Genomic DNA, 26,075 nt, shown 5'->3' with positions numbered 1-26,075 from the left:
TGTTATGTAACTTTCTGTCTACTGAAACTTTATTTTTTCTAATACTAAATAAACACTTCAAGTTAATGTTTTCAAATAATGCTAATTCATTTTTACAATATTATTTGGTAGTTTAATGTATGGTATATTAATAATAATAATAATAATTTATATCTTATTCATATAATAAGGTAAATAAAAACATATGTAACTAATTCTAACATAATAAAAGTTAATTTAAATAAAATATATTATAAAATAATATATTTATTTTAATATTCAAAAGGTATAATTTAAAAATATTGTTTTTAAATCTAGAATATTTTATTAATTCTTTTAGTGAAAAATAATAAATTTAAAAAATAATTTTATATTTAAAAATAGATGGTTCAATTATAATATCAATAAAATAAAAGTTTATTTGTAATAATTTTATAAAAATTTATCAATAAATATATTATACATTTAATTATATAAAAAAAATATTAAAATGTTATTTAACTTATAAACAAAAACGATAGTTACACTATATAATAGAAGAACATTAGACTTTATACATTTATTTATATATTTTTAAAAGTTGATTTATTCAATTATGCTAAACTTTTATATATCCAAAAAAACAAAATCATTCCTTCCTGCTGTGTCTATTCATGAAATGAAATATTGATACAAACAAAATTTAACTTCCAATTATTCATAGCCCGTGCCATTAATTTTATTCTTATTTTGTGAATAAAAAAGTTTACTTCCAGTTTCTTATACATATCTTTGCATAGTTAGTTGCTGTGTATCTTTAGAATTAAATGTACAAAAAAAAATTGGAAATATAAATAAAATATATTAACTTATTATAAAAATAATTTTAATGACAGTATTTTTTTTTATACAAAAATTATTTTCACATAAATATAAATTTTCACAATATAAATATATGAATTTTTATGAAAAAAAATATTTTTTTTAGTTAGTTTTTGTTTTCTTCAAATTCTTTTTTAGTTGCTTTGGGAGTTCCATTAGATGACAAATGAGAAGTGTTTCCTACCAATGAGTTGAAAGACGATGAACGACATGATTCTAGAGATGCGACAGAACCACTAAAAAATATTTAAAAAAAAAAAGTCAATTTTATTGTTAAAGATTATTTTATCTTACCGGAAATCATTTGAATTTAATAATTCACTATAATACATTAGTTTACATTTATGTCCTGATAAAGAAAAATCAAAACTATAATGTTGGTTATTAGATGGTTCTTGATGTCTCCATTGAAGAATATATGTTCCTGGTTGCGAACAATAATGAGATCCTTGCATTGAATCACCTTCAGAAAATAAAAGTGGTTTCTCTACAATTTTAATACTGTTATCAAGTGATAAATCAGGATAAGCATGAATTGGATATGAAGGAGATATTGGTCCACCAATAGAAGCAGAAACTCTATCAACAGCATTTATTGTTGGTGATTGTACAATAGGTGCATCTAACATATTACTACAATAATATATTAAAAATTCACATTCTCCTTTTAAAATATCAAAATCCCATGTTAATACACATCCTGATGTAGATACTTTTACAAAATTTTCTACAGGAATACATCGATAAATATTTCCTGTAATATATATTGATTTTAGTATATCATCATCCTCATTGAATAAACTTGTTGAAGATAAATATAAATTTTTTGGTACATGACCACCAGATGGAGCAGAAAAGAAACAACTACCAGACAAAAATGTTGGTAAATAATTTTCATCAATATATTTTTTTAAATCATCGATTATATGTTCATTACTATTAACCATGAATTTTTTCCTTGTATTTTCATTAATAAATGGTGATATAAGTGTCCATAAAACAGGAAAAACTCGTGGTGCACGTGTTATAAGAACTAGTCCCATAGTTTCTGGATAATTTGCCTTAAAAAAAAATTATATATTTTATATATTAATTTTTTTAAACTTACTTCAACAATTTCTATAATTTTTAATAAAGCATGTACACCAGGTCTCCATAAATGACGCATACTAAGTCCTTCAAGATCTACTAAAAGTGTCCAAGCACTAATAGGTTTACCAAGTTCTTTTGTTGCTTCTGTAGTTTTTTCTAATCCTTCTTCACAAATTGAAAGTATAAATTTTGTCAAAACATTTAATCCAACTGCTCTTAATATACCCTTAACATCCATATGACCTAATCTAATAATAAATAATGGTCTTCCTGATTTATCTTTATAATGCCATGAACCAGGAAAAAATTGTTTTAAAACTGGTGGTGGTACAAATTCATGTAATATTTTATCAATATTATGTTGTTTTCTCCAAAGTAATGAACTTATTATCATATCTCTTGCTTTACTAACATCAAAATCTCTTGCCCTAAGAAAACGTAATAAATGTGCATCATTTGGTAGTTTTCCTTTTGATACATCTTGTAAACCATATTTTAATTCACAAAGACGACTTTCTTCAAGTGGTGTCAATTGTCCAAGAAATCTTCTTATATACTCTGCTTCCAATTTTGATTCAGCTACAAGAAATCGTACACTACGTCTTCTACGTCCAGTCTTGTCATAAACACGATTTAACATTTTTTTGGATTAAAAAAAAAATACCAAAATAATGATATAATCGTTCTTTGACAAGATAAAATTTTAATTTTTATGTTATAAAAACAAACTATTGAATCTTACCAAAATAATAAATATAAATAATATTACAAAATGTATATAAAAATTAAAAAATATGATACACGAAACTTGTAACGGAAAGACAATAAAAATAAAAATTTAAGTGGGAAGACCTTTTTGTTAGAAATAACAATAATATCTTTAAAATTATCATTAAATAACAAGATGAATATTTATAAATACAATAGATCTTGAAAAGATATGTATGTTATATATAAAAAGATATATGTTATAAAATAACAAAAACTTAAAGAGACATTTCAACAAAATACATTCTTCAATAAATCTTTAAAACTTCTTCAAGATATTTTAAAATCAAAAGATAGTTAAACTAGATATTTTAACTAAGAAGTTACTTTTATAATTTTTTATTGCATTGTTTTACTTTTATACGAACTTTATATAAAATAGTTACTTTCTTTTTTTTTTTGTAAAATAATACTAATATACACTACAATAATATATTAAATATTAATAAATATAAGTAATAATTTTTTATACTTATAATCTAATAAATAAAAAAAATGGTTAGTTTTTTTAATTAAAATAAAGTATTATTAAGATATAAAAAATATATGAAATTGGCAAGGTTAATAGAACAAAACAGACTTTTAACAAATAAAACATTTTTTTTACAACAAAACCTTTTAAAATTAAAAAAAAAAGTCACACATTATTCAATGATTGGTAGGATTCAAGTTTGTTAACTACTATCAGTACAAAGTATACTCTTACCTTCACACTCATTAAATATATTATTTGTTAACGAAGAGCAAATTTCATTATTTTTTTTATTTTCATCATTTATTTCAGCACCTTTCCATCGTGGAATTTCAGTTATTCCTTTTGCAGCTAACTCATCAATAAACACCTGCATTATTTCCTTACCCTAAAAAAAAATTTATTATTCAAAAAATAATTTTAATTAATATTACCTTGTTAATATTTGCAGTATAATGTTTAATAGCTAATTTTTCAACAGCACCCTCAAAACCAAAAAAAGATTTAACATCTAATGTTGCTTTTTGTTCAAAACAAGTCCAATCTTCATTTTCCGGATGAGCATAATATTTGCACTCTTCGTGAATTGATATTCTATTTGAAAATGAAATATTCTCTGCATCAATTTTCAAAACTCTTTTACTACGATAAAGATAATTTGTTTGCTTAAAATAAATTAATTCTATCTTAGCTATCTAAAATAAATGTTTATATTAATTATCGTTTTCATATAATAAAAATATAAAAAAAAATGAAAATGTATTATCTTACTTTTTTTAACAAATATGGTATATCTATACTCAATTCACATTTTCTTTCTATCATATGATATGATTTATCTTCACTTTCCTTTTCATTTGTCACTTCACATCCAACAAAAATTGGAATTTGAGGGCATGTTGGGAACCTCATTTCATAAGCTGCCATTACTAATTCAAATGGATATTTATAAATATAAACTGGTGAGTGATAAGATTGTACCATAATAATAAACTAAAAAATTTTATTAGTAAAAAAATTATTTTTCTTAAATTTTTATAAATAAAAATTAATAATTTTATTGAACAAAAAAAAATATGCAAGAAATTTTTATATAAATTAAATTTAAATATAATAAAATATAAATTTATTAATGTTCAATATTTTTAGTATTTTATTTATTAATATAATTATATACATATAAATATAAATGTATATATATACAATTTTAGCTGACATCTGGTGATAAGATAATGAAACAGTCCATAAATTTGTATTGTTAGTATAATATATACAATAAATGGTAAAAGTAAAATGTATAATAGATTTTAATTAACGACTCATATAGACCAAAATAACATTTATTCATAGTATTAAAAGCTTAGTAAAAGTTTACTAAATATATATAATATAATAATGAATGTTGTTAGTAGTTAACATCAAGGAACTAGACAACATATGATAGGTGATAATAAGTTTGTTAGCTTAAAAATTATACTTTCATCATTATATATATCTTATATATTTAGAAGTTAAAATAATTGTCATGACACAAATCAATTGGATAATTTATTTCCCATAGAATTAAAAAAAAAAAATATTTTGTTGATATTAAATAATTATTAAATGTAATGATCAATAGTTAAGAATAATAAAAAATGTTAATAAAATATATATATATATTCATAAATGAAAAACCAATTCTTGTAAATTTGATGACTCAAAATCATGTTATAGAAAAGTAATCATTTAAAACTTAGAAAATATTTCTTTATAAACCTATTAAAAAATATTAAAGAAAAAAAAATTAATATTTTAAATTAATTAAATATTAAATTATATAAAAAAATAGGTTTAGAAATATATGAAATTAAAGGTAAAAAAAATTAAATTATTCATGAATCTAATAAATATTTTAATTATCACTAAAATATTTCTTCTTATTTTATAAAAATGTTATATTAAAATTGATATATATAATTGCATTTAATGTAACATACAAGCATTTATGACAATTTTAAAAACAATTGGATTTGTTTAATTGTTAAATAAATCTATTGATTTGCAAATAAAATATAATATTTTTTATTTTGTATTATTATAACAATGTGTTTACTTAAAATATTTTAAATAAATAAAATAAATTATTCAAGAAGTAAAAAAAAAAAATAATAAAATTTAAAAAAAAAATGATGCACTTTTTTAAAAGTTTATACATTTTTTGTGAAATAAAAAGAAAAACATTTAACCGATTTGGGTAATTTAAAAAAAAAAGGTTTTAAAATGACGATAAAGAAAGTATATAAAGAAATATAAAGAAGATGCTCTGGAGAAGTGTATAAAAACATTTTAACTCTATAAAATTTACCATAACAATATACTCAAAAAAATGTTTCTTAGATGTAGTAAAATTTATTTTACTTAATAAAAAGAACCAAACTTAACCATTATAAAATGTAGAAAAAAAAAGTTAAAATATTCATTTTACATTTAATTAACTTAATGTTTTTATCTTATAATACGTAACATTTATATTTCTCAATAAATAGTATTTAAAAAAAAAACATGACTAGAATGGGAAAAATATATTATTATATTTAAAAATTAGTATAAGCATGAGTAATAAAAATATTATTATTTTTAATTATAAATAATATTAAAAAAAATACCTTATTTAGGTTACTGATAATATAGATAAAATATATACTTATTTTTATCAAAGCATTTTTGAATTTTGTCACCTGACATTCAAAAACTAAATTTTAATTTATAAAAATATTTTATATTATAAAATTTTTAAAATGACAATCAACAAGATAGAATGGTTATTATTTATAAATAAATATTTTATTTGTATATGTATAAAAAAAAAATTACTATTAGTTTATATAAATTAATCCTTAACTATCGTTTATATAGTTATTTTATTAAATTTATTATAAGAAATATTAATAATTTTATAAAAAATCATAATTAGATATAATTATCTCTTTCAAAATAATTCTTTTATTTTATTTTGTGAATAAAAAATTTAAAACAAATTATTTTTATTTGTTAATTTTAAAAATATTCATGTAAGATGATATAAAATAATGATATTTTTAAAGAAAAGAAAAAAGTATATAAAATGTTGGTAGATACCATTTTTTTTTATTGTTATTTGATGTTGCTGGTAAACTATAAATAGATTTTGTTTTTATCCATCATTTAAAAAAAAAAATATATATATATATATATTTCATGTTTTTATAAAAGAATAATTATTATAAATTTTTCATATTTTTTAAAAATTAAAAATGAAAATATTCATAAAAGAAAGATGTAAAGTTATTAAAATGATTTTGTAGAATTTAAAAGAAATTTATTATCTAAGTTGTATAAAATGATTTTATAAAATATAATTCTCGTTCTTTAAATTCTCTTTAATGCCATACTTTATATAACATCATCTAATAATATCTTTTTTACATTTTTAGACGATTTATGTTAATATCATATTTTCGTGACAAGATTTTTTTAATTAGTGATAATTTTACCAAAAAGTGTAACATGTAAAATACTTTTAAAAACTTATCAATTTAAAACATTATTTCAAGGTAAACAACTTTGTTATTAAAGAATTTGAAAAGAAAAGTTTTTTTTTTTTTTAATAAATAAAAAATATTTAAATTATACAGTAAATATAATTCTTAAATTATACTTATTAAAAATTAAATAGTCTATGGTACTTTTAAATATTTACAATATTTTTGACAATTTTAAATATTATTTATAAAATTTTATATCTTTTAAATTATAACATTATAATATTAAAAAGTTTTTAAATCTTTTTTATAATGTATAATGTTATTATTATATAGTTATTATTTACTTAGTTATGAATATATGATTTTTATTTAAAATGTATTAATAATATTATAAAATAAAATTAATTTAAAATAATAATTATATATAATTATTTATATACCAAAAAATTAATTTTTATAAAAATGAGAAAAATTTTTTTTTCAATTATTGTGATATTATATTATAAAATAAATGGAATTAAAGCTTTTCTGTTTTTTGGATAATCATCAAATTTTTGTAAATACCATTGATGATGTTGAAGTGCTCTTGGTCCAATATTTGCGATAGTAAAGAAAGCAAATGCTAAACTAGGTAGTGATTTTCCTATAATAAAAAATCCAATCCATTCAACAATCTCTCCAAAATAATTTGCGCATGTTATATATTTAAAAGCACCACCAATAGGTATTTTATATCCACTTTCATCATTTTTTCTTAAGTTTCTTAATATATGATCAGCTTCAATATTTATAAACATTCCTGATAAATATAATATTAAACCAATTGATGATGAAAATGTAAAAATATTTTCATAATTATAATTAATATATAAAAGATGAGAAAATCCTTGAATTAATCCATTAAATGTACAAAAAGTAAAAGCTGATAAAAATATTTCAATTGGTACAGGATTTTTTGATTTCATTAACATTGGATATATTATTGATCTAAAAAAAATTATTAAAAATATATATAAAATATTTAATGTACCTTTGAAAATAATGTATAACAAATAAAGATGTAACAAATAAATTATATCTATTATATTCACCAATTCTTGTAATAATTAAATAAAATGGTATTAAAAATGATGGTATTTCTTGTAACATCCATGAAATACGTGGATTTAAAGTAAGTGATTTAAATAATGCACCTTTATTATATCTTCCATATGTAGCTTTGATACCATAAATTAATGTTATAGAAGTAAGAGTACCAAAAATAAAATAACTATATGATATATATTTAATCCAACTTGGTAATGTTTCCATTTTTAAAATATCCATAACCAAATATTTAATAATGTTTTGTTATAATTTTTCTTTTGATTTATTATATTCAAATTTATTACTTAATATAAAATTATAAAAATGTCACGTGGTAATTGTTTTATAATTACATAGATATATTTTGCAAATATTTTTCCATGTAGAATTATACAATTATTAATTGTATGATAAGTCTTTTTAATAAATGTCATTTAAAAATTATGTAGGACAATGTTGTCCTGTATTATAAGAAAATAAAATCTTTTTAATCTCTTAATTATTTATTTGATTATCTTTAAAGATAAATTATTCTCTTTTAAGATTAATAAAAGTTGATATTAAAAATAAAAGCAATACAAGGTTATTTATAAACTTTAAAATTATAAAAAAAAAAAATATATATAGTAAAATACTTCCCTTCTAATTTATTTCATTTGATAGAAAATCATTGTTACAGTCAAATTAATAAACACATCGTCCTTACAATAAAAATAATGTTGTTTATAAAATAAGTTTACTTGAAAACTTTGTAGTGATTTGTTGAAAATAAAAAAAAATATATATAACATGAAAAGATAAATCTAACAGGGTTTTTTTTTGTTTGCAACTCGTACACGGATACTGCTATCAGATCAATTGTTCCGTAAATTAATAAAAAATTAAAAAATTTACCAACATGATGCTTTGTTTAATTTTTTTTAATTGAATATTCTAAAGTTATTATCTAAATGCTTTTTTTTTAATTTTTTCGTTATAGTTTTTTTTTTGAAAAAAAAAAACATTTTTTTCTTTTGTTTAACTACCGGTTGCGCTACATGTCAGAAGAACCAGGTAAAGTGCTTTTTTAGTATCTTGAGGAATTTGATGGTAAATATTAATAAAATCCATTGGTTTTTCATTTGAATAATCAGGTGTATTGACAAGTGCTATCATTTTTTCTTCATCAATACATTCTTTAATAGTCTAAAAAAGAAAATTTATTTAATATTGGACTATTATTGTACTTATAAAATGTAATACTTACTTCAATTATTTCAGGTGATTGATATTCAACAGCATAATGTATAGCCGTTTTTCCGTTTGTTGAGTCACAAACAAATGGATCAGCACCTAAATCTAATAATGTTTTAATAACTTGTCTATTATCAACAATATATCCAGTATCCTCATCAACAGCTTTATGATTTTTGATAGCACACATTAAAGGTGAAAGTCCCATACCATTTAACATATTAATATTAATTAATTTACTTTTGCATAAAGCTATAACTATGTCATTGAGGCCTCTAGCAGCTGCAAAATGTAAAGGTGCATCTCTTTCTGGTCGACAATTTTTTATATTTGGATCAGCATTAACTTCCAATAAATAGTTAACTATTAATAGAGCTCTTTTTTCAATTGCTATAAATAATGGGGTTTCATTAAATTTATTAGAAACATCATAAAGTTTAAAATCATCAGTTGAATATTTAATCATTTGTTCTACTAAAGCAAATATTTTTGCATAATCTAAATGGAAAGTAACAATATGGAGAAGAGTATCTTGATCTTGATCTTGTTGATAAAATTTTGATGGTGATTCTTGTAAAAATTGGAATAGCCATGCCCATGCTTCATCCATATCTTTGTCATTTATAAGACTTCTTAATTCTTCTTTATGAGGACGTGATGATGGAATGGTAAGAGTAAAGTTATTATGACCAGCAGCTTTAATGGCATGAAAAGCTGGAATTATATCATTAATTAAAATATTATTATTTGGTGTATGAGGATTACTAAAACTAGCTCTTGGTACATCAGGTGAATGATTTGGAACTGATCTAGCAGCTAAAGGTGAATCAACACCAGAATCAATTGAAGATGCACGAATATCTTCATTACTACTATCAATTATATTTTGATTATTTTTTTGTAAAGATTTTGAATTTTTTGTATTATCCAAGCTTTCACAATTTTCATCATCATCATCATAATTCATTTTTGAATAACGTTTTGAATATTTAAGTATAAAATCAGAAAGATAATCAGGAATTTCAGATTCAGCTTCTCTAGGACCTTCTGAATTATCAACTGAACCTGAAGGTGATCCTTGATTACTATTACAATTTGATTTATACTCATTAGATGAATTACCATAAGGACTTGTTGATGAAAAACTATTATCAGAAATACAAGAATCAGGTGTTGATGAAGCATATTCTAAATGTGAATTATAATTCATTTGATAATAACCATTATGAGAATTATAATCAATATTTCCATAATTTTGGTTATTTCTAACATAATTTGGTGTTGTTAAAAGTCCTTGTGTAATATTTCCACATTGATGAGTTGGGGAAGATAAATTACTACCATATGGATGATAAGGAGAACTATAATTACGTTGTTGTCTAACAGGACCCCTTGATATTAATTCTTTTTCATTTATTGAATCAGTTGTAATAGATTCTTCATTACTCTTTTTATTATCATTATCTTTTACCTCTTTTAAATTGTCGTCATTTTTATTAAAATCTCCTTTCTTTTAAATTTAAAATAAAATAAAGAATAAAGATGCTATTAAACATACCTTTTCTTTGCTTATCGATGGTGTTTTATCATTAAGAGTTGTGTCATCACTTAATAGATCATTAATTAATGTATCAGACATTTTGCCTGGTTTAAATGTTGATATTGTTTTCTTAGCTAAAGTTAATGATCTCATACTTTGTAGCTTAACAAAATCTTTTGGTGATAATGGAGAAGATTTCATTTGCTTCATTTTAACAGATAATAAGATTTCTTTATTCTCCTGATCTGAATTTTTGCTTTCATCTTTTTTTAATGATAATCCACTTAATTCTTTAGAAATATCATCAATAGTATTTTTAATAATAGTATTACATTTTTCATTTAGTGATATATTGGGCCCTTTTCTGGCGAGTAAAATATCCTCCTTAGAATTATTCTCAGCCTCGACAAAGGCCATGTTATCAAGAGGAAGGCTAGAAAGAAAAAAAAAAAAAACGTAAAATATATCAACTGTGGAAATAGAAATATTTATATAATATGAATGAAACGATAATTGTATTTCAATAATTCAATATTTATTTAAAACACATTATCATAGGACAAATGTATTATCGATAAATCAATGTACTTTTATGTATTAATGTTGTACCTATTAAATGGATGTACTTGTAGCTATATTACTGTTATATACAAATATATTAAAAAAAAAAATTTTTTTTTTGGTTAAAATATTTTTTATTTCAAAAAAAATCAATTAAATTGTTTTAAAAAAATTTTGATTAATAATAATGGAAAAAGTTAATTGTTGGTAATATTATAGTATATAAAATATAAAAATACTAATAAGTTTGTTACTTGCATCAAAGTATGTAATAATATTTGGGTAAAAGATAGATGATATAAATTATAAAATTAAAAAAAAAAAAAACCCAGCCCATTAAAAGACGCACATTTATAAAATATTATCAATTAAGTATATTACTTTATTATATTATTAGTTATACTTTTTAATATGTTTAAATTTCATACCTGAATATTATATTATATTTTAAAAAGTAAAAAAAAATAAATATAAATGTAGAGGGAAAAAGTATAAGTTAACCTTAGGGTGTTCAGATTGAGGAGCTGCTAAAGTATGTATGTAGTTGGTAATAAACAAATATAACATAAGACCAGAAAATATATATTAGACAAGTTATGATATTAATTTTGTTAAACAAAAATTCTTTCTAACTAAAAAATCAAGCTTTCATAAACAGTTGCAAGAAAATGAATGTGTGAGAGAGACGTAGAAACTTTTTTCTTTCGTTTTGTATTTAAAATATTTTTAAAATTTAATGTCTTTTGGAGGCTTTATGTATGTGTGTTTGGAAAAGATAAAGAACGATATGATTACCCTGAGCTGGTGGTGTTGAATATACGGCGATGAGACGCAAAGCGGTTACATTAACTAAGTAGTATTGCAAACCAACGCAAATCGGAAGGGTAAGGGAATGTCTTCAATGTTTGATGAAAGAAATATATATATATATACAAATATATACATATATATATATATATATATATATGTAGTTGTATTAAATTAATTTTTATTTTTCACTAGATGGGTAGATATATAGAGATAGAAAGGTTTACAGATGTTACAAAAAAAAAACATTATAATTTGAATTATAAAAGATTCTGATATTTTAATTTTTGATGTCTTAATATGATGGCATTTTAAATGAATTAACATTAAAATAAATGTCAATTGAGAGGTTGTGAAAATTAAAATATAACACATTTAAAAAATTAGTTTACTATTGCCATTTATATATATAAATAAATTTTTATGTTATTTATTTTATTATTTCTTAATAAAATATAGTATTATAAAAATTATGTTAATAAGAAAAGTTATGCATATTTTCTAACTATGTAAAAGTAAACTCTCCAAGTGCAATGGCATATAAAATTATTTTTTAATATTTTATTAAACATATTGTCATAATTCTTAGTACTTAATATATATGAAAAAAAAAAACTTTTATAATTTAGTATGTTAGGGAAAACTTTAAAAATGGAAAGATATAAAAGAACACATGAAAAAACAAAAGTTTGAATGCTTTAAAATGAATATATTATTTAAAACTACATATAACGTCACATGAAAAGAAAATGAAAAAAATATTTATTATGATAATTGAACATTTATGAAAAGAGATATTATATTAAATAAAAATTGTAGATATATATATAAATATATATATATATATATATATATATTCAATATCTAACAAGGCATGGAGAAAAATAGTTTTCGTACTTTGTGATATTTAAACGACTATCAAATAACGTCAAAGATAAAAATTAAATAAATTTTTAAAACAACACTACATTAAAAGAAGTTATGATTTAATTTATTTAATGTTATAAAACTTTTTTTTCTTAAATAACATTTATATTATAAGGATTATTAATGGATGATAAATATTAATTGTTAAAAATATATTTTAATTTTTAATTTTCTAAAATAACAAAGTTTCTGATTTAAATAACAATATAATAAATTGAATAAGCACTTACATAAATATCACTATAGTTTTTATGGAATCTAAAAACAGATTATTTTAACTAACATAAATATATTTATTTTTTTGCATGCACCATATGTTTTATGATAATAATCATAGAAATTTAAATTAATCAAAAATATATTTATAACATTAATATTTTAAAGGTTTTGTAAAATACATGATAATATAAAAATAAAATAAAAAAAAAAATTTCCTCAATATAACTTTTAGTAACATGTTATACTTTGTGCTCTAAATAAAAACTTTGGTTTGAAGAAAGTCACATGCTTTCCTCGATGATAACCGGCTAAAAAGTACTTAAAATTAAAATCAGCAAATTAAGTCGTCTATGCTTTGTGAAAATAAAATATTTTAATGTTTGTGCGATTTTTGGAGCTATTAGGAAATTATATTATACTATTGGTTGTAGTTGAGTTTCTTTTTATACACCTTTATTTTTCAGTGAAAGATAAAATAAGTAACAAACAAAATAACAATTAATAGATGATCTTTGAAGTTAGTTAAAATTACATTTTTCACAGTTGGTTATCAACAATTATACTTTTACTTTTCATTAAATATTCTCTTGTTATTATAGAAATTTAAAAATAAAAAAAATAAAAAAGTTAGATAGGTAATATTTCCTTTAAAAAAATTTTTTTACTTTAAGTATTATTTAGTATTTAATATTTAAGATAGCCTTTAAACGAAGAAACTTTTAATAACAAGAAAATAATTAAATAAGAATAAAATATGTATACAAAATGAATAAAGAAAGTTTTCTTTTTTTGTTAATATAAGTATTAAAAGAAATATTTACATATCAAGTGTTAAAGTAAATTTAATAATAAAAAATATTTTATTTTCAAAAACTTAAGACATTATAAAATGTCAATAATTTTCTATTTTTTTTTAATATATATTAAAAAAATAAATCATATGCATTAATAAAAAAAAATATTTTTTTTTAATAATGGACTTGAAAAATTAACAAGTTATTTAAGAGAAGTATGACTTTGTCATTCATTCTTGTTATTTTATATTACCATCCAGACATTTTTTACTTTGATAATTAAAATATGTTTATATGACATGGGAGGAATCTTGTCATTTAAGATACACTCCCTTCAAACTACTCTTTTTTTAGGAAAGGATTAAAAAATATTTTGAAGACAGTATTTTTTTTTTATTTAAATGGCATATAGAATTTTTTAACTATGCAAATATGTAATTTTGAACGAATGAGTTATGGAAAGTTGAATATTAAAAAGCAGATACTATAAGTCTTATAATTTTATCATATATTATTTTATTTTACATTAAAAAAAATGTTTGCCATTTTGTAAATGTCTATGATCATTGAATACTTCCTAATGAGAAATATTAATGGGTGTACTTAACTAATTTTTAAAATATTAGCACAAAAAAAATGAAGAAAATATGCAGACAAATTGATAATTCTCTTTCTAATTTTTTTAAAAGAAATATTATATATTTAAAGTACATAAAATTTGTTGTTTATTAAATAAAGAAAAAATTAAAAAAACAAAAAAAATTTTTTTTACAAATATTTATTAAATATATCCTTAAAGACTTGTATAAATATAAAAATCTAATAAAAAAGGTAGCAAATATTAAAATTAAACTGTTTACTATTTGGGTCAACATTTTAATCTTAACAATAATTGACCAAATAATAATTTGTTTATTTGTCATTACAAAATATTTATTTGACCAATTCTATTTAAATAAATCTTTTACATTTTACTCTTTTTAAAGTAGCTTCACGTCATAACTCATCTTTTATATAATAGGTAACAAAAAAAAAATTTTTACATTATAAATGTATTTTTATTTAAGTGTAATATTGTATTATGTAAAGAATGAATAAAACGAAGATTATAATATTTTACAATTGGTCAATTACATACAATTTTTTAATTTTTTGTCATCGTATTTAATATTATTTTTTTAACTGTTTACATAATGATTATATGGTTATGGACGATTATTGCTGTTTTTTTTAAATTTATCATAATAATGTTTTTGATTAATCTCAAATATTAAATTGTTATTATGTTCTCCTTTTTATCCTTATTAACTAAAAAATATTTTAATATCTGTTATTATTACTTTTTAAAATTATAATGTATTATTCTTATAGATTTTAAGGTATTGTAAAATATTATGCATAAATAAATTAAATTTACCATATTAATATTTTTATAATTTAACATTAATTATATTTATATATTTTTAATTTATTATTAAAGTTTTTATATTATAAAAATATATTTTTAAACGATAAATTTTTAATTTTAATCTGTTATAAAAAAATTTTTTTTAAATATATTTTTATACTATGATTTAAGAAAGTAAGAAAAAAAGAAGATAAGTAAATAACTTGTCGTTTTAAATTAAATAAATCATTCTTTTTTATTTTATAATCATCTTATGGTAAAAAAATATTAGTTTCAACTAAATTCATTCTTAAAACTAAAAAAAAAAATAATAAAAGAATAGTTGAGTTGTAAAAATGAAAAAAGAGAGGAAAAATAGTAAAAAAAGTTTTTTAAAAAAAATTGTCTTTTTAATTTTTTTATACATAAAAAAATTTTAATAAAAATGTATATATGATGAAATATTTTATAGTATTGTTTAGTAAAAATTGACAACGTTAACCGTATTTAAAATGACCATTTATTTGACAATATACAGGATACAATCTGGTCCTGTCATTCTTAAGTTCATTCACCACACTTTACTTTCTTTATTTATTTTTACCTTACTTTACCTTTCTTTTCCATTCATACTTTATATTATATCATATTTTTTTTTATATCATTTATGATACTCGAGACAGCAAAGGTTGTAAGAAGACTCAAAATTGTTTTTGACTGATCACCTCAAAAAGTGACTAGTTTTATTAGTTAAATTAAGAAAATTTTACTTAACTTGGCCCTCCTAAAATCAAAAATATTACTTAGTTTATTGTAACAAAGTTATTATAATACTCGTTTATTTATAATATTAAAAAGAATTTATATAATTTATCTAAATTTTAAATAGTAAAAATATACTTTTAATTTATTATTATTTATTAATTAGCTATTATGGTTAATAAAGATCAAAATGATAATTTTGAAGGTAATATCAATACTTCTAATGAAACAATTGAAGTAAAACCAATAACGAATATTCCATCCATTGAATTGACTACTGAAACAGAAATATCATCTTTACCAAAATCTTCTTCTAGAAACAATTCTACTGATGGTGAAGAAGATAATAGACTTTTTTTAAAAATTGATGAAGGATATACTGGAAAAGGATCTAGTCTATCATATGATGCTGTTGGTTATCATTCTGATGCTGTAACATCTATTAGTAATCAAAGTAGTCCACCATATAATAGTAGTTCTGAAACGTCCCCAACACAAAAACAAGGTAATTTTAATTTTTTTTTAATAAAAATATTATAATATATATTTATAGATTTATTAAATCCTGTATTTCATACTAATTCTCTACCTGAAAAGCGTAATTTTATTGGAAAAAGCGGATCATTTAATATTTTCAAAAGTGATAATCTTCTTTGTCCATTTGGTAATTCAAGAAGAAATTCAGGAATAAATAATGATAATGAGGGAGAATCTTACTTTTGTCAAGTACCAATTAAAATAGGTATAAAATTTATTTAAATTTTTTTTTATAAATATTATTTTTAGCATCTTTATCTTTTGTCTTTTCAACATTGGTATTGGTTGTATTGTTAATCTCTTATATTCTTTTTAAAATTAAACATTCATCAATTGCGCACAATATTGAAAATAATGAATACGCAAAATTGACCTGTAGGTTTACAATAATCATTTACTTAAATTTATTTATTTTTTACTTTTAAAGTTTGCATACTACTTATTGGAGTTATCTATCTTGTCTTTTCTTCTTTTTATATTTATGGATTAGCAGTTGATAAAAAAAAATACCTGTTACCATTAGTCTTTGCTACAATATCATTTTGTGTAGCATTATTAGGAGCAACTATTTCATTTATCATAAGTACACCATCAGAAATTAAAGAAGAATTAATGAAAATTGAAATGGAACGTGATGCAATTCTTGAAATTGAAAAAAAATTATTTTTAGCATCTTCAAATGACATTCGTGTCCAACATCTACCAATAAATTCACATAACTACAGTGAAAATAAAATATCTGATATAATATTATATAGGTATGTTATTATATAAGGACAATTCATTTTTAATCTTACTTATTTTTACTATTATTAATTTTTTTTTTTAATAATTTTGTTTTTAGATTTATTCTTATATGCATAATTATTTATCAAATTTTTACTGTTTTTTGTTATTACAAGACATATAAATATGTGGAAAAAATTTCAAGAAAAGATTGTAATCAATCAAGTCAAATACAATAAAATAGATAAATATTTTTTTTATGTTCCAAAAATAGTAATAATAAAATACAAATAAATGGATAAAAAAATAAAAATAAAAGACAAATGATAACAATATATATATATGGTTTTTGCAAAAAAAAATTTAATTTATTATCAAAAAAAAATATATATTATCATAAAATTGTCATTTTTTTTAATTTTGCTAATAATATTTTTAATTATTATTTTTTATTTTTTCTAAACTAAATTTTAAATAACAAACATGAAGATTGAAAAGAAATTTAATGTTATCTATGTTTACTAGATAACAATTTGATATAAATCTAGACATTATAATAACACATTTTTAATTGCATCAGGTAGTAATTAGTAAAACGACATTTCCTTAATTCAACAATTGAAGAATTGTAACAGAAGATAGCCTGAAGGTTTTTGCTGTTTAAAATTAAATTGATTTATATCAAATTTTTGAAAATGAAACTTTATATTAAAGAATTACATTTAAGTTATTATGAAACTAATTTTATTATTGTCATATTTTTTCTATATTAATATTATATTTGCAGGTATTTATTTTGTTTTTGTGAAACTAAATAAATAAAAAAAATTGTTTCTTAATTTTAGATGACAATAATAATGATGATGTTGTTAATATGGCTTGTAAAAGAAATCCAAAATTACGTTTTTGTAGAACTTCCTCTAATAATGATGTACGAAGATCAGAACCAAATATTGAATCAGAAGAAAATAAAGATTTAATAATACCACCACCTGTACCAAAAAATGAGGGAATATTTTTAGACAGTTATGAGGATGACGTGGAACAAGCTAAAATACAAAAGAAATATCGTAAACGTATTCAGAAAGTTACACCAGCTCCTGCTAGACAAAATATTTTGTTTACCATACTTCCATCTCTTCAAAAAAAGTCATCTAATTATTGTGCAATAAATGAATATACATTTGCAACAACATGTGCTCCAGGCAAAAAACTTAGATATGACTTGCAAATATTTTGTGATGAATTTTCAAGACAATGTGGTATTCCTAATCTTAATGAATATGAAAGTAAAAGAATAAATAAAGAATATTATCCTGAAGGATATGGGCAAAAACAAGAAAATGGACATTTTGGTGTTGGAAATAGTTTTGCAATGGGTATTGGAGCTATACCAGGTATGACAATTGTTGGATCACGTGGTGCTGATGTTGGAAAATTACCATTCCTTGATTCAATAGGTGGTATGATGTTTAACAAAGGAAGTGATATTGGAATACTGGGTGAAAGAGTTGGTAGAGGACCAGAAAGAACAATGGAAGCACTAAAATCAGGAATTCCTAGCTTTGGTCTTAATCCTGATACAAAGGCAGCTGATGAGAGAGCACAAAATGCTGCATTACGTTCTCTTGGCATTCCACCAATACCAGGTCTTGCTAAAGCACTTGGAGCATTAAATAAAAATGTAAAGAAAAAGAAATTCATGGGATTTGAACCTGGTTATGATGCTCTTAATAAGCATGCTATTATAGCAACAGGAAAATCTGATGGTAATAATGTTAATTTACCTGGTGGTATGGGTACGGTAGAATATTTAGAAGGTGTTGGAATGGGAATTGGTAAAAAGTAATCTTTTTTTGTTTTTCTTAAATATTTTATTAATTTATTATTTCTTTCTTCAATTAAATATTTAAAATAAATGCGCAATTGTTACTATTTAACCAAAAAAAAATAATCATATTAAAATGAATTTTTATTCATGAAATTAAGACTAGTATGAAGTAAGTCTAATATGATAAAAATAATAATATCAATCCTATTAACGTCTTCTAGTTCCATCTTCAAAGAATACTCCACCATCAATAGCACAATATTTTGGACAGATTCCTTTTTCTCCTTGACCTCCTGGTTGTCCTGGTTGTCCTGGAGTTCCTGGATTTCCATCTGATCCTGGTGGGCCAGGTGGTCCTGGTGGTCCTTTTGGTCCTGGTCCTCCAGCTCCACCTCCTGTTCCTGGGTTTCCTGGACTTCCTGGATTTCCTGGTGGTCCTGGTGGTCCAGGTGGTCCTGCTGCTCCTGGTCCACCGTCTTCAGATTGTGCATCAGGTCCTGGTCCTCCTGGTGATCCTGGTTGTCCGTCATTTCCTGGAGCTCCTGGTGGTCCTGGAGGTCCTGCAGGTCCTGGTCCACCATCTGTTCCTGGGCTACCTGGTTCTCCTGGAGAACCGGCATCTCCTGCTGGTCCTGCTGGACCTGGAGGTCCTGGTGGGCCTGCTGGGCATGGTTGACATGGTGGTGGAGTAGATGGTTCACATGGTGCTGATGCGGCTTTTCCTGGTGATCCTGGAGCTCCTGGAGCACCTGGTTTTCCTGGCTTTCCTGGTTTTCCTGGTTTTCCTCCTGCTCCTGGTGGTCCAGGTTTACAGCATTGTTCACAAGAACCTCCACCACCACCACCTCCACTTGAAGATGCGCTTACAGCCATTCCTGCTCCTCCGTGACCACCACTACCTCCATATGATCCTCCAGCTCCGTGTCCACCGCCACCAGCACCACCTCCATATGATCCTCCGGCTCCATGTCCACCGCCACCAGCGCCTCCGCCGCCACCTCCACTTGGTCCAGTAGAATAAGCTTGACGTGCTGTTCTGTTACGTGCTTCTAATCCCATAGCTCTTAATTGATTAACTTCAGTCCATATTTCTTTTGCAGTTCCCTTAAAAAGAATTATATTTTAAAAAATAAAAATTTAATTATATACCTTGCAAAGAACAATTTCTGAGTTAACAGATCTTTTAACATTGTTAACATAATTATATACCATAGGAAGTGTAATACATACACTTAATACAGCAACAACAGAAAATGTTACAGCTGAATAAGCTACAAATCTATAAGCTTTTATTCTACACTCCAAATCCATTTTTGATATTTGAAATACAAGGAAAAGAAGAATAGTAAAAATTATTTTTTTTACATCCTTTTATATTATTTTTTTTTATTAATATATAAGTCACAAGTTGGCGATTTGACATTAGATCTACAAAAAAACTGGTTGCTTATTAATAAAATTATTATTTTTACATGAAAAAAAGGCTGTTTTAACCACAAATAAACAGTGAAAAGTTATATCTGGTTTAAGAATCTTTATATTATTATAAGAAAGAATCAAATTTTTTGTAATTAAATTTTTATTCTATATAACATGCAAAAAAAAAAATAAAGAAACGATAAATTTTTGTGTCATCAAAATTATTTTTGTAATAATATATATATATATATATATATATATGATATATTTGTTTGTGCAAATTGTTGTTTTTTTTTATATAAAATTTATATGGTTTAAAAAAATTATTAAAGTTAAAATAATTGAATTGTTATAAAGATTAAGTTCTTATAGCGACAGAAGGATAGAAACAGTTGGAGTTTAGTATATACGTACATTAAATACTCAGATACAGCTTTTGTTTGGTTTGTTATTAATCAATGTCTTTGGAAAGTACTTCAAAAAGTATTTTAAATCAAAATTATATTACAGGTATCAATGATCGTATTGAACCTGTAAGGGTTAAAGAATTCTTAGATAAATATGTTATTAATACTGAAGTTGATGTGGATTTACAAAAAGTTTATAATATAATATTAAAACATAATATCCCTAGTCAATACCGTATTTATGTATGGAAATTATGCCTTGGTTAGTTTTTATAAATTATTTATGCTTTATTTATGATTTTTTTTTAATTAATATAGATATTACATCACAATATTTTGTTCATCGTGATGATATAAAAAACACTCGACGCTCAGAGGCATTTGCTGCATTAAAAACAACTAAAGGATTTCTTTGTAACGAACCAATATTTAATACACTTGGTGATACAATTGAAGATAAATCATTTGTTACTGATATTGATGCTGTAAATAGAGTAGAAAAATTTGTTTTCTACATGGTTTTTTATTGTAGAACTGCCAGTAAAAGAACAAAAAATAATGTTGAATATCAATTATCATTGAAAGCTTTAAGATGTATATCTATTGTTATTAATAATATATGTAAAAAATTTACTACTTATTTAGCAGAGTATTGGATAGATGCTTATTGGCTAACAAAAAGAATGGATCAATTATTAGAACATCATTTTCCAATGGAAATCGATTCAGAGCCATTAAAAAATTTTTATTTATCTGTTAGAAAAAAGATAACAGAGTTACAGAAAGAGTGCTTTGCGGAAAATGCACAGGCAAAAACTTTTGTTGATAAAGGACTAGTATTAATTAATGATACAACATTAGTATTATGGTTTCGTAGTGGAGGTGCTAACTGGCTTCGCCCATCATCACTCTACAAACTTTGGGATAAAATAATTGCTTTACAAAAAATCGATGTTCTTTTAGAACAAGTATTTCTGGAAATCTTGAGAGCTATCTTCCGCACATGTGTTAATAGTTATGAGGTAAAGTATATCAATTAAATATCAATTATATAATATATATATATTTAGAATAATCCAAATGTATCACCACTAAATATGAATTTGTGGATAACAGAAGAAAAAGAGCAAAAAATTATTTTACGTGTTGTTGATAATCTTTATCAAAATAATTCTATATCCATAATAAATGAAAGAACATTCGATTAAAAATGATGTATAACTACAAGTTTCTTATTTTAAAATACCAATTTATATTTCAATAATGTCTCAATAATTAAAATTTTTTAATTTATTAAATAAAAATCACAAAGTTATTATAAAAAAAAATAATAATAAAAACATATTTAGCAAGAATGAAGTATTATAAACTAAACATGAATGATTATCAAAAAAAAAAAATGTATAAATAATTGCATATCAGAAAAAAACGTGACTAATTTTAGTTACATTTATTTTAATTTCTTGATTTGTCATTGTATTATATAATATTATATGTCTATCTTTATTTACTGCTTTTCTTGAACAACTTTTTTTTTTACATATTTATATATTCCTATATGGATTAAATATTTTATTTGTGGTAAACTGTTTATTTATATGGCTAAATAATAAAGCTTTATTGCCGTTTTTTTCTTCAATTTGTATTACAAAAAAGTTCATAAATTTTTGTTTACTTTTAAATAATTTTAATGTTATTATAATTGCTTATCAATATTTCAATAAAAAATTTTTAGTTTAAAAATATTTCGAAATTTGTTAGAATTATCAAATATATTAATCTTACTTTTTTCTTAGCATATAAACTATAAATATATAAACTTAATAACTATTACTTTGAAATGTATATGTAATCAATTTACCATCATCGTTTATCTTTTGGATAAAATGTTACGAAATAGTTGTAAACGTGCTTAAAATACTGATCATTATTATTATTATTACATACATTTTATTTAAGAAAAAAAAATATTTTAGGAAAATGGATTGTTTAATTCCTGTATTAAATAAACTTCAAGATGTTTTTGCAGCTGTTGGTGCAAGAGATACATCAATTCAATTACCACAAATTGTTGTTGTTGGTAGTCAGGTATATTTTTATCGATAATTTTTTTTATAACATCTTAATAGAGTTCTGGAAAATCTTCTGTTATTGAAAGTATTGTTGGACGTGATTTTTTACCTCGAGGAAATGGAATAGTTACACGTCGTCCATTAATTTTACAATTAATATATACTCCTGAAGATTCTGATAAAAGAATGTTAAATAATCAAAAAATAGAAGGTGATTGGGGTGTTTTTAAACATGCAAAAAATAGAATTTTTACTGATTTTGAGGAGATTAAAAAAGAAATTGAGGAAGAAACAGATAGAACAACAGGAACTAATAAAGGAATATCTTTTGAACCAATATCATTAAAAATATTTTCACATAAAGTTGTTAATTTATCATTAGTTGATTTACCTGGTTTAACAAAAGTAGCTGTTGGTGATCAACCAGAAGATATTGAAGATCAAATAAAAGGCATGATTTATCACTACATTTCAAATCCAAATGCTATTATTCTTGCTGTAACTCCAGCAAATCAAGATTTTGCCACTTCAGAAGCTCTTAAAATATCTCGTGATGTTGATAAAGATGGTCTTAGAACATTAGCTATTTTAACAAAACTTGATCTTATGGATGCTGGAACAGATGCTATGGATGTTTTTATGGGACGTGTTATACAAGTTCGTTTAGGTATTATTGGTGTTGTTAATAGATCTCAAATGGATATAAATAACAAAAAGTCAATTGAAGATTCATTAAAAGATGAACTTGCTTTTATTCAAAGGACATATCCTGCATTGGCTTCTAAAAATGGTACACCATACTTAGTTAAAATGTTAAATAAGCTTCTTATTCATCATATAAGATTATCTTTACCATCTTTAAAACAAAGAATAAATACATTACAATCACAATTTCAATCACAATTAAATTCATTTGGTGAACCATTAAAAGATAAAAGAAAAACTTTATTGCAAATATTAACTAGATTCACTCACGCATATACATCAACAATTGAAGGAAATTCAACCAAAATTGAAACAACAGAATTATGTGGTGGTGCTCGTATAAATTATATTTTTCATGAAACATTTGCCAAAGTTCTTGATGAAATAGATCCATTAAAAAATTTAACAGAAATGGATATATTAACGGCTATTCGCAATGCAACAGGAACAAGATCGGTATTATATGTTCCAGAGATATGTTTTGAACTTCTTGTTAAACAACAAATACAAAAATTAGAAGAACCATCACTTCATTGTGTAGAATTGGTTCATGAAGAACTTCTTAGAATTGTTCAACATTGTGGAGTTAATGTTCAACAAGAAATGCAACGTTTTCCAATGCTTTTTGATCGTATTAATATTTGTGTTGCAACTGCTTTAAAAGAACGTGTTACACCAACAAAAGAATTTGTTGAAAATCTTATTTCAATTGAATTAGCTTATGTTAATGCAAAACATCCTGATTTTTCAAATGCATGTTCATACTCATTACAACAAGTCGATGGAGATTTACCAAAAAGAATAAAAAAAGTTACTGTTAAAGATGAAGATCCTCATATTCGTTCTAATAGTGTTGGTAGAACAGAAAATACAACAGAAGAAAATCAACCACATCCTCAAGAAAACAAGGATAATGTTGAAAAAGTTGAAAACAATCAAGTTGATGGTAAGGATCGTAATTCATATTTTGGATGGTTAGTTGGTAAACAAAATGCAGTAAAAGGTGAAACTAAATTAATTAATAATCAAACTGGTGAAGTAGAAACAATTTTAACAACACAAACACCAGAAAGATTAAGCCGTCAATTAACAACAAGAGAAAAAAAAGATTGCAAAACAATAGAAAGATTAATTAAAAGTTATTTTAATATTGTTCGCAAGAATATTCAAGATTCTGTCCCAAAAGCAATAATGCATTTCCTTGTGAATTATGTTAAAGAGAATCTTCATAGTGAATTAGTTAGAAGTCTTTATGATAATGCTAGTATGGATGAATTACTACAAGAAAGTGAAACAATTGCTGAAAGAAGAAGACATTGTAGTGATATGCTTGAATCTCTTAACAAAGCTATACAAATTCTTGGAGAAATTAGAGAAACACATATAAGACTTTAAAATTCTTAAATTACTTATGTAACCTTAATTTAATTCATAAGTAGCTTATAATAATATTTTTTATTAAAATATTTTTATAAATAATCGTTGAACGAAAAATTAATCGGATTTTAATTGAAATTTTATATTATATAGTAGTGTTTTTAAAATAAAAATAATGATGATTATAGGATAAAAATTAATTGCTATAATCATTTGTATTAAAATATTTGAGGTACCCATTTGTATCTAGTTTTAATAAACATTTTATTATAATATACGTCATTTTATAAATTTAAATTTATATAAAATGAATTATTTAAAAATATTTATAAAATTTTCAATTATTTTTTCAATATTATTTTATGTTGACTGTCAAGATTCAATAACAGTAGTCCCAAATCCTAATTATGATACTATGACTGCTAAAAAACTCGTTGAAGCTATTCGAAATGCACAATTTGATGAGAAATTTAGTGAATTGAAAAATCAAATAATTTCACAAATTGAAAATACATCAAATTTAGATGAAAGTGTTTCATTTGTAAGTACTAAAAAAAGTTAAAAAATTTTTTTTTAAGATTTCACATTTAATTGTTAATTCAAATATCTCCAACGAAGAGAAGGGAATTTTTTTTGAAGAATTAGCTGATGCAGCAAGAAAGGCATATGAAAATAATTAATTTATAATTATATTTTTTTTTATTATTGACTTTCCTAAATAAAATAAATATCACTTTATTTTTTTTTTTAATATTTTATATCATTTAATTGACACATATACCAAGTTAACATAATAAAATATAAATTTAAATAAATGTTAACGACCTGCAAAGTTAAAATAGACACATTTTATATAAACATTTTTCTATTAATTATCTTGAAACGTTTTGTGTTAACCATACTTTATATAATATTATTAAAATTACCCAAGAGTATCATTTACATATATTTAGCTGTTCAAAATGAGATGCATATTTTTAAATACCCATCGCTTGCAGCTGGCTTTT

General features: G+C 22.5%; 8 protein-coding genes across 8 annotated transcripts; 5 read left to right on the top strand and 3 right to left on the bottom strand.

Moving 5' to 3' along the window:
* Positions 1-946: 946 nt before the first annotated feature.
* On the bottom strand, positions 947-8,004 carry SRAE_X000109600 (SEC14-like protein 5; the record flags this gene model as incomplete). Its single annotated transcript, XM_024654806.1, has 9 exons — positions 947-1,076; positions 1,135-1,901; positions 1,949-2,511; positions 3,407-3,560; positions 3,607-3,867; positions 3,944-4,165; positions 5,821-5,833; positions 7,243-7,665; positions 7,709-8,004. The coding sequence occupies 9 exons, from the start codon at positions 8,002-8,004 to the stop codon at positions 947-949; spliced, it is 2,829 nt and encodes a 942-aa protein (XP_024498558.1).
* A 777-nt stretch (positions 8,005-8,781) lies between these two features.
* Positions 8,782-10,954, bottom strand: SRAE_X000109500 (Ankyrin repeat and Ankyrin repeat-containing domain-containing protein; the record flags this gene model as incomplete). Its single annotated transcript, XM_024654695.1, has 4 exons — positions 8,782-8,949; positions 9,011-9,711; positions 9,763-10,507; positions 10,556-10,954. 4 exons carry the CDS (start codon positions 10,952-10,954, stop codon positions 8,782-8,784), a joined length of 2,013 nt encoding a protein of 670 aa, XP_024498557.1.
* Positions 10,955-16,165: 5,211 nt separating this feature from the next.
* Positions 16,166-17,496, top strand: SRAE_X000109400 (Hypothetical protein; the record flags this gene model as incomplete). Its single annotated transcript, XM_024654584.1, has 5 exons — positions 16,166-16,499; positions 16,548-16,736; positions 16,781-16,906; positions 16,959-17,289; positions 17,376-17,496. The coding sequence occupies 5 exons, from the start codon at positions 16,166-16,168 to the stop codon at positions 17,494-17,496; spliced, it is 1,101 nt and encodes a 366-aa protein (XP_024498556.1).
* Positions 17,497-17,989: 493 nt separating this feature from the next.
* SRAE_X000109300 (Hypothetical protein) lies at positions 17,990-19,106 on the top strand (the record flags this gene model as incomplete). Its single annotated transcript, XM_024654473.1, has 2 exons — positions 17,990-18,044; positions 18,103-19,106. The coding sequence occupies 2 exons, from the start codon at positions 17,990-17,992 to the stop codon at positions 19,104-19,106; spliced, it is 1,059 nt and encodes a 352-aa protein (XP_024498555.1).
* Positions 19,107-19,295: 189 nt separating this feature from the next.
* Positions 19,296-20,399, bottom strand: SRAE_X000109200 (Collagen alpha-5(IV) chain; the record flags this gene model as incomplete). Its single annotated transcript, XM_024654362.1, has 2 exons — positions 19,296-20,192; positions 20,238-20,399. The coding sequence occupies 2 exons, from the start codon at positions 20,397-20,399 to the stop codon at positions 19,296-19,298; spliced, it is 1,059 nt and encodes a 352-aa protein (XP_024498554.1).
* A 566-nt stretch (positions 20,400-20,965) lies between these two features.
* On the top strand, positions 20,966-22,122 carry SRAE_X000109100 (Hypothetical protein; the record flags this gene model as incomplete). The annotated part of the gene is made up of 4 exons (XM_024654251.1): positions 20,966-21,176; positions 21,233-21,508; positions 21,560-21,936; positions 21,985-22,122. 4 exons carry the CDS (start codon positions 20,966-20,968, stop codon positions 22,120-22,122), a joined length of 1,002 nt encoding a protein of 333 aa, XP_024498553.1.
* A 772-nt stretch (positions 22,123-22,894) lies between these two features.
* On the top strand, positions 22,895-25,086 carry SRAE_X000109000 (Dynamin-1-like protein; the record flags this gene model as incomplete). The annotated part of the gene is made up of 2 exons (XM_024654140.1): positions 22,895-23,002; positions 23,044-25,086. The coding sequence occupies 2 exons, from the start codon at positions 22,895-22,897 to the stop codon at positions 25,084-25,086; spliced, it is 2,151 nt and encodes a 716-aa protein (XP_024498552.1).
* Positions 25,087-25,483: 397 nt separating this feature from the next.
* SRAE_X000108900 (Hypothetical protein) lies at positions 25,484-25,748 on the top strand (the record flags this gene model as incomplete). Its single annotated transcript, XM_024654029.1, has 2 exons — positions 25,484-25,609; positions 25,647-25,748. The coding sequence occupies 2 exons, from the start codon at positions 25,484-25,486 to the stop codon at positions 25,746-25,748; spliced, it is 228 nt and encodes a 75-aa protein (XP_024498551.1).
* Positions 25,749-26,075: the final 327 nt, after the last annotated feature.

Source organism: Strongyloides ratti, scaffold srae_chrx_scaffold0000002 (assembly GCF_001040885.1).
Source record: "Strongyloides ratti genome assembly S_ratti_ED321, scaffold srae_chrx_scaffold0000002".
NCBI classification, from domain to species: domain Eukaryota; kingdom Metazoa; phylum Nematoda; class Chromadorea; order Rhabditida; family Strongyloididae; genus Strongyloides; species Strongyloides ratti.
This window is presented reverse-complemented; position numbering and strand designations above follow the sequence as displayed.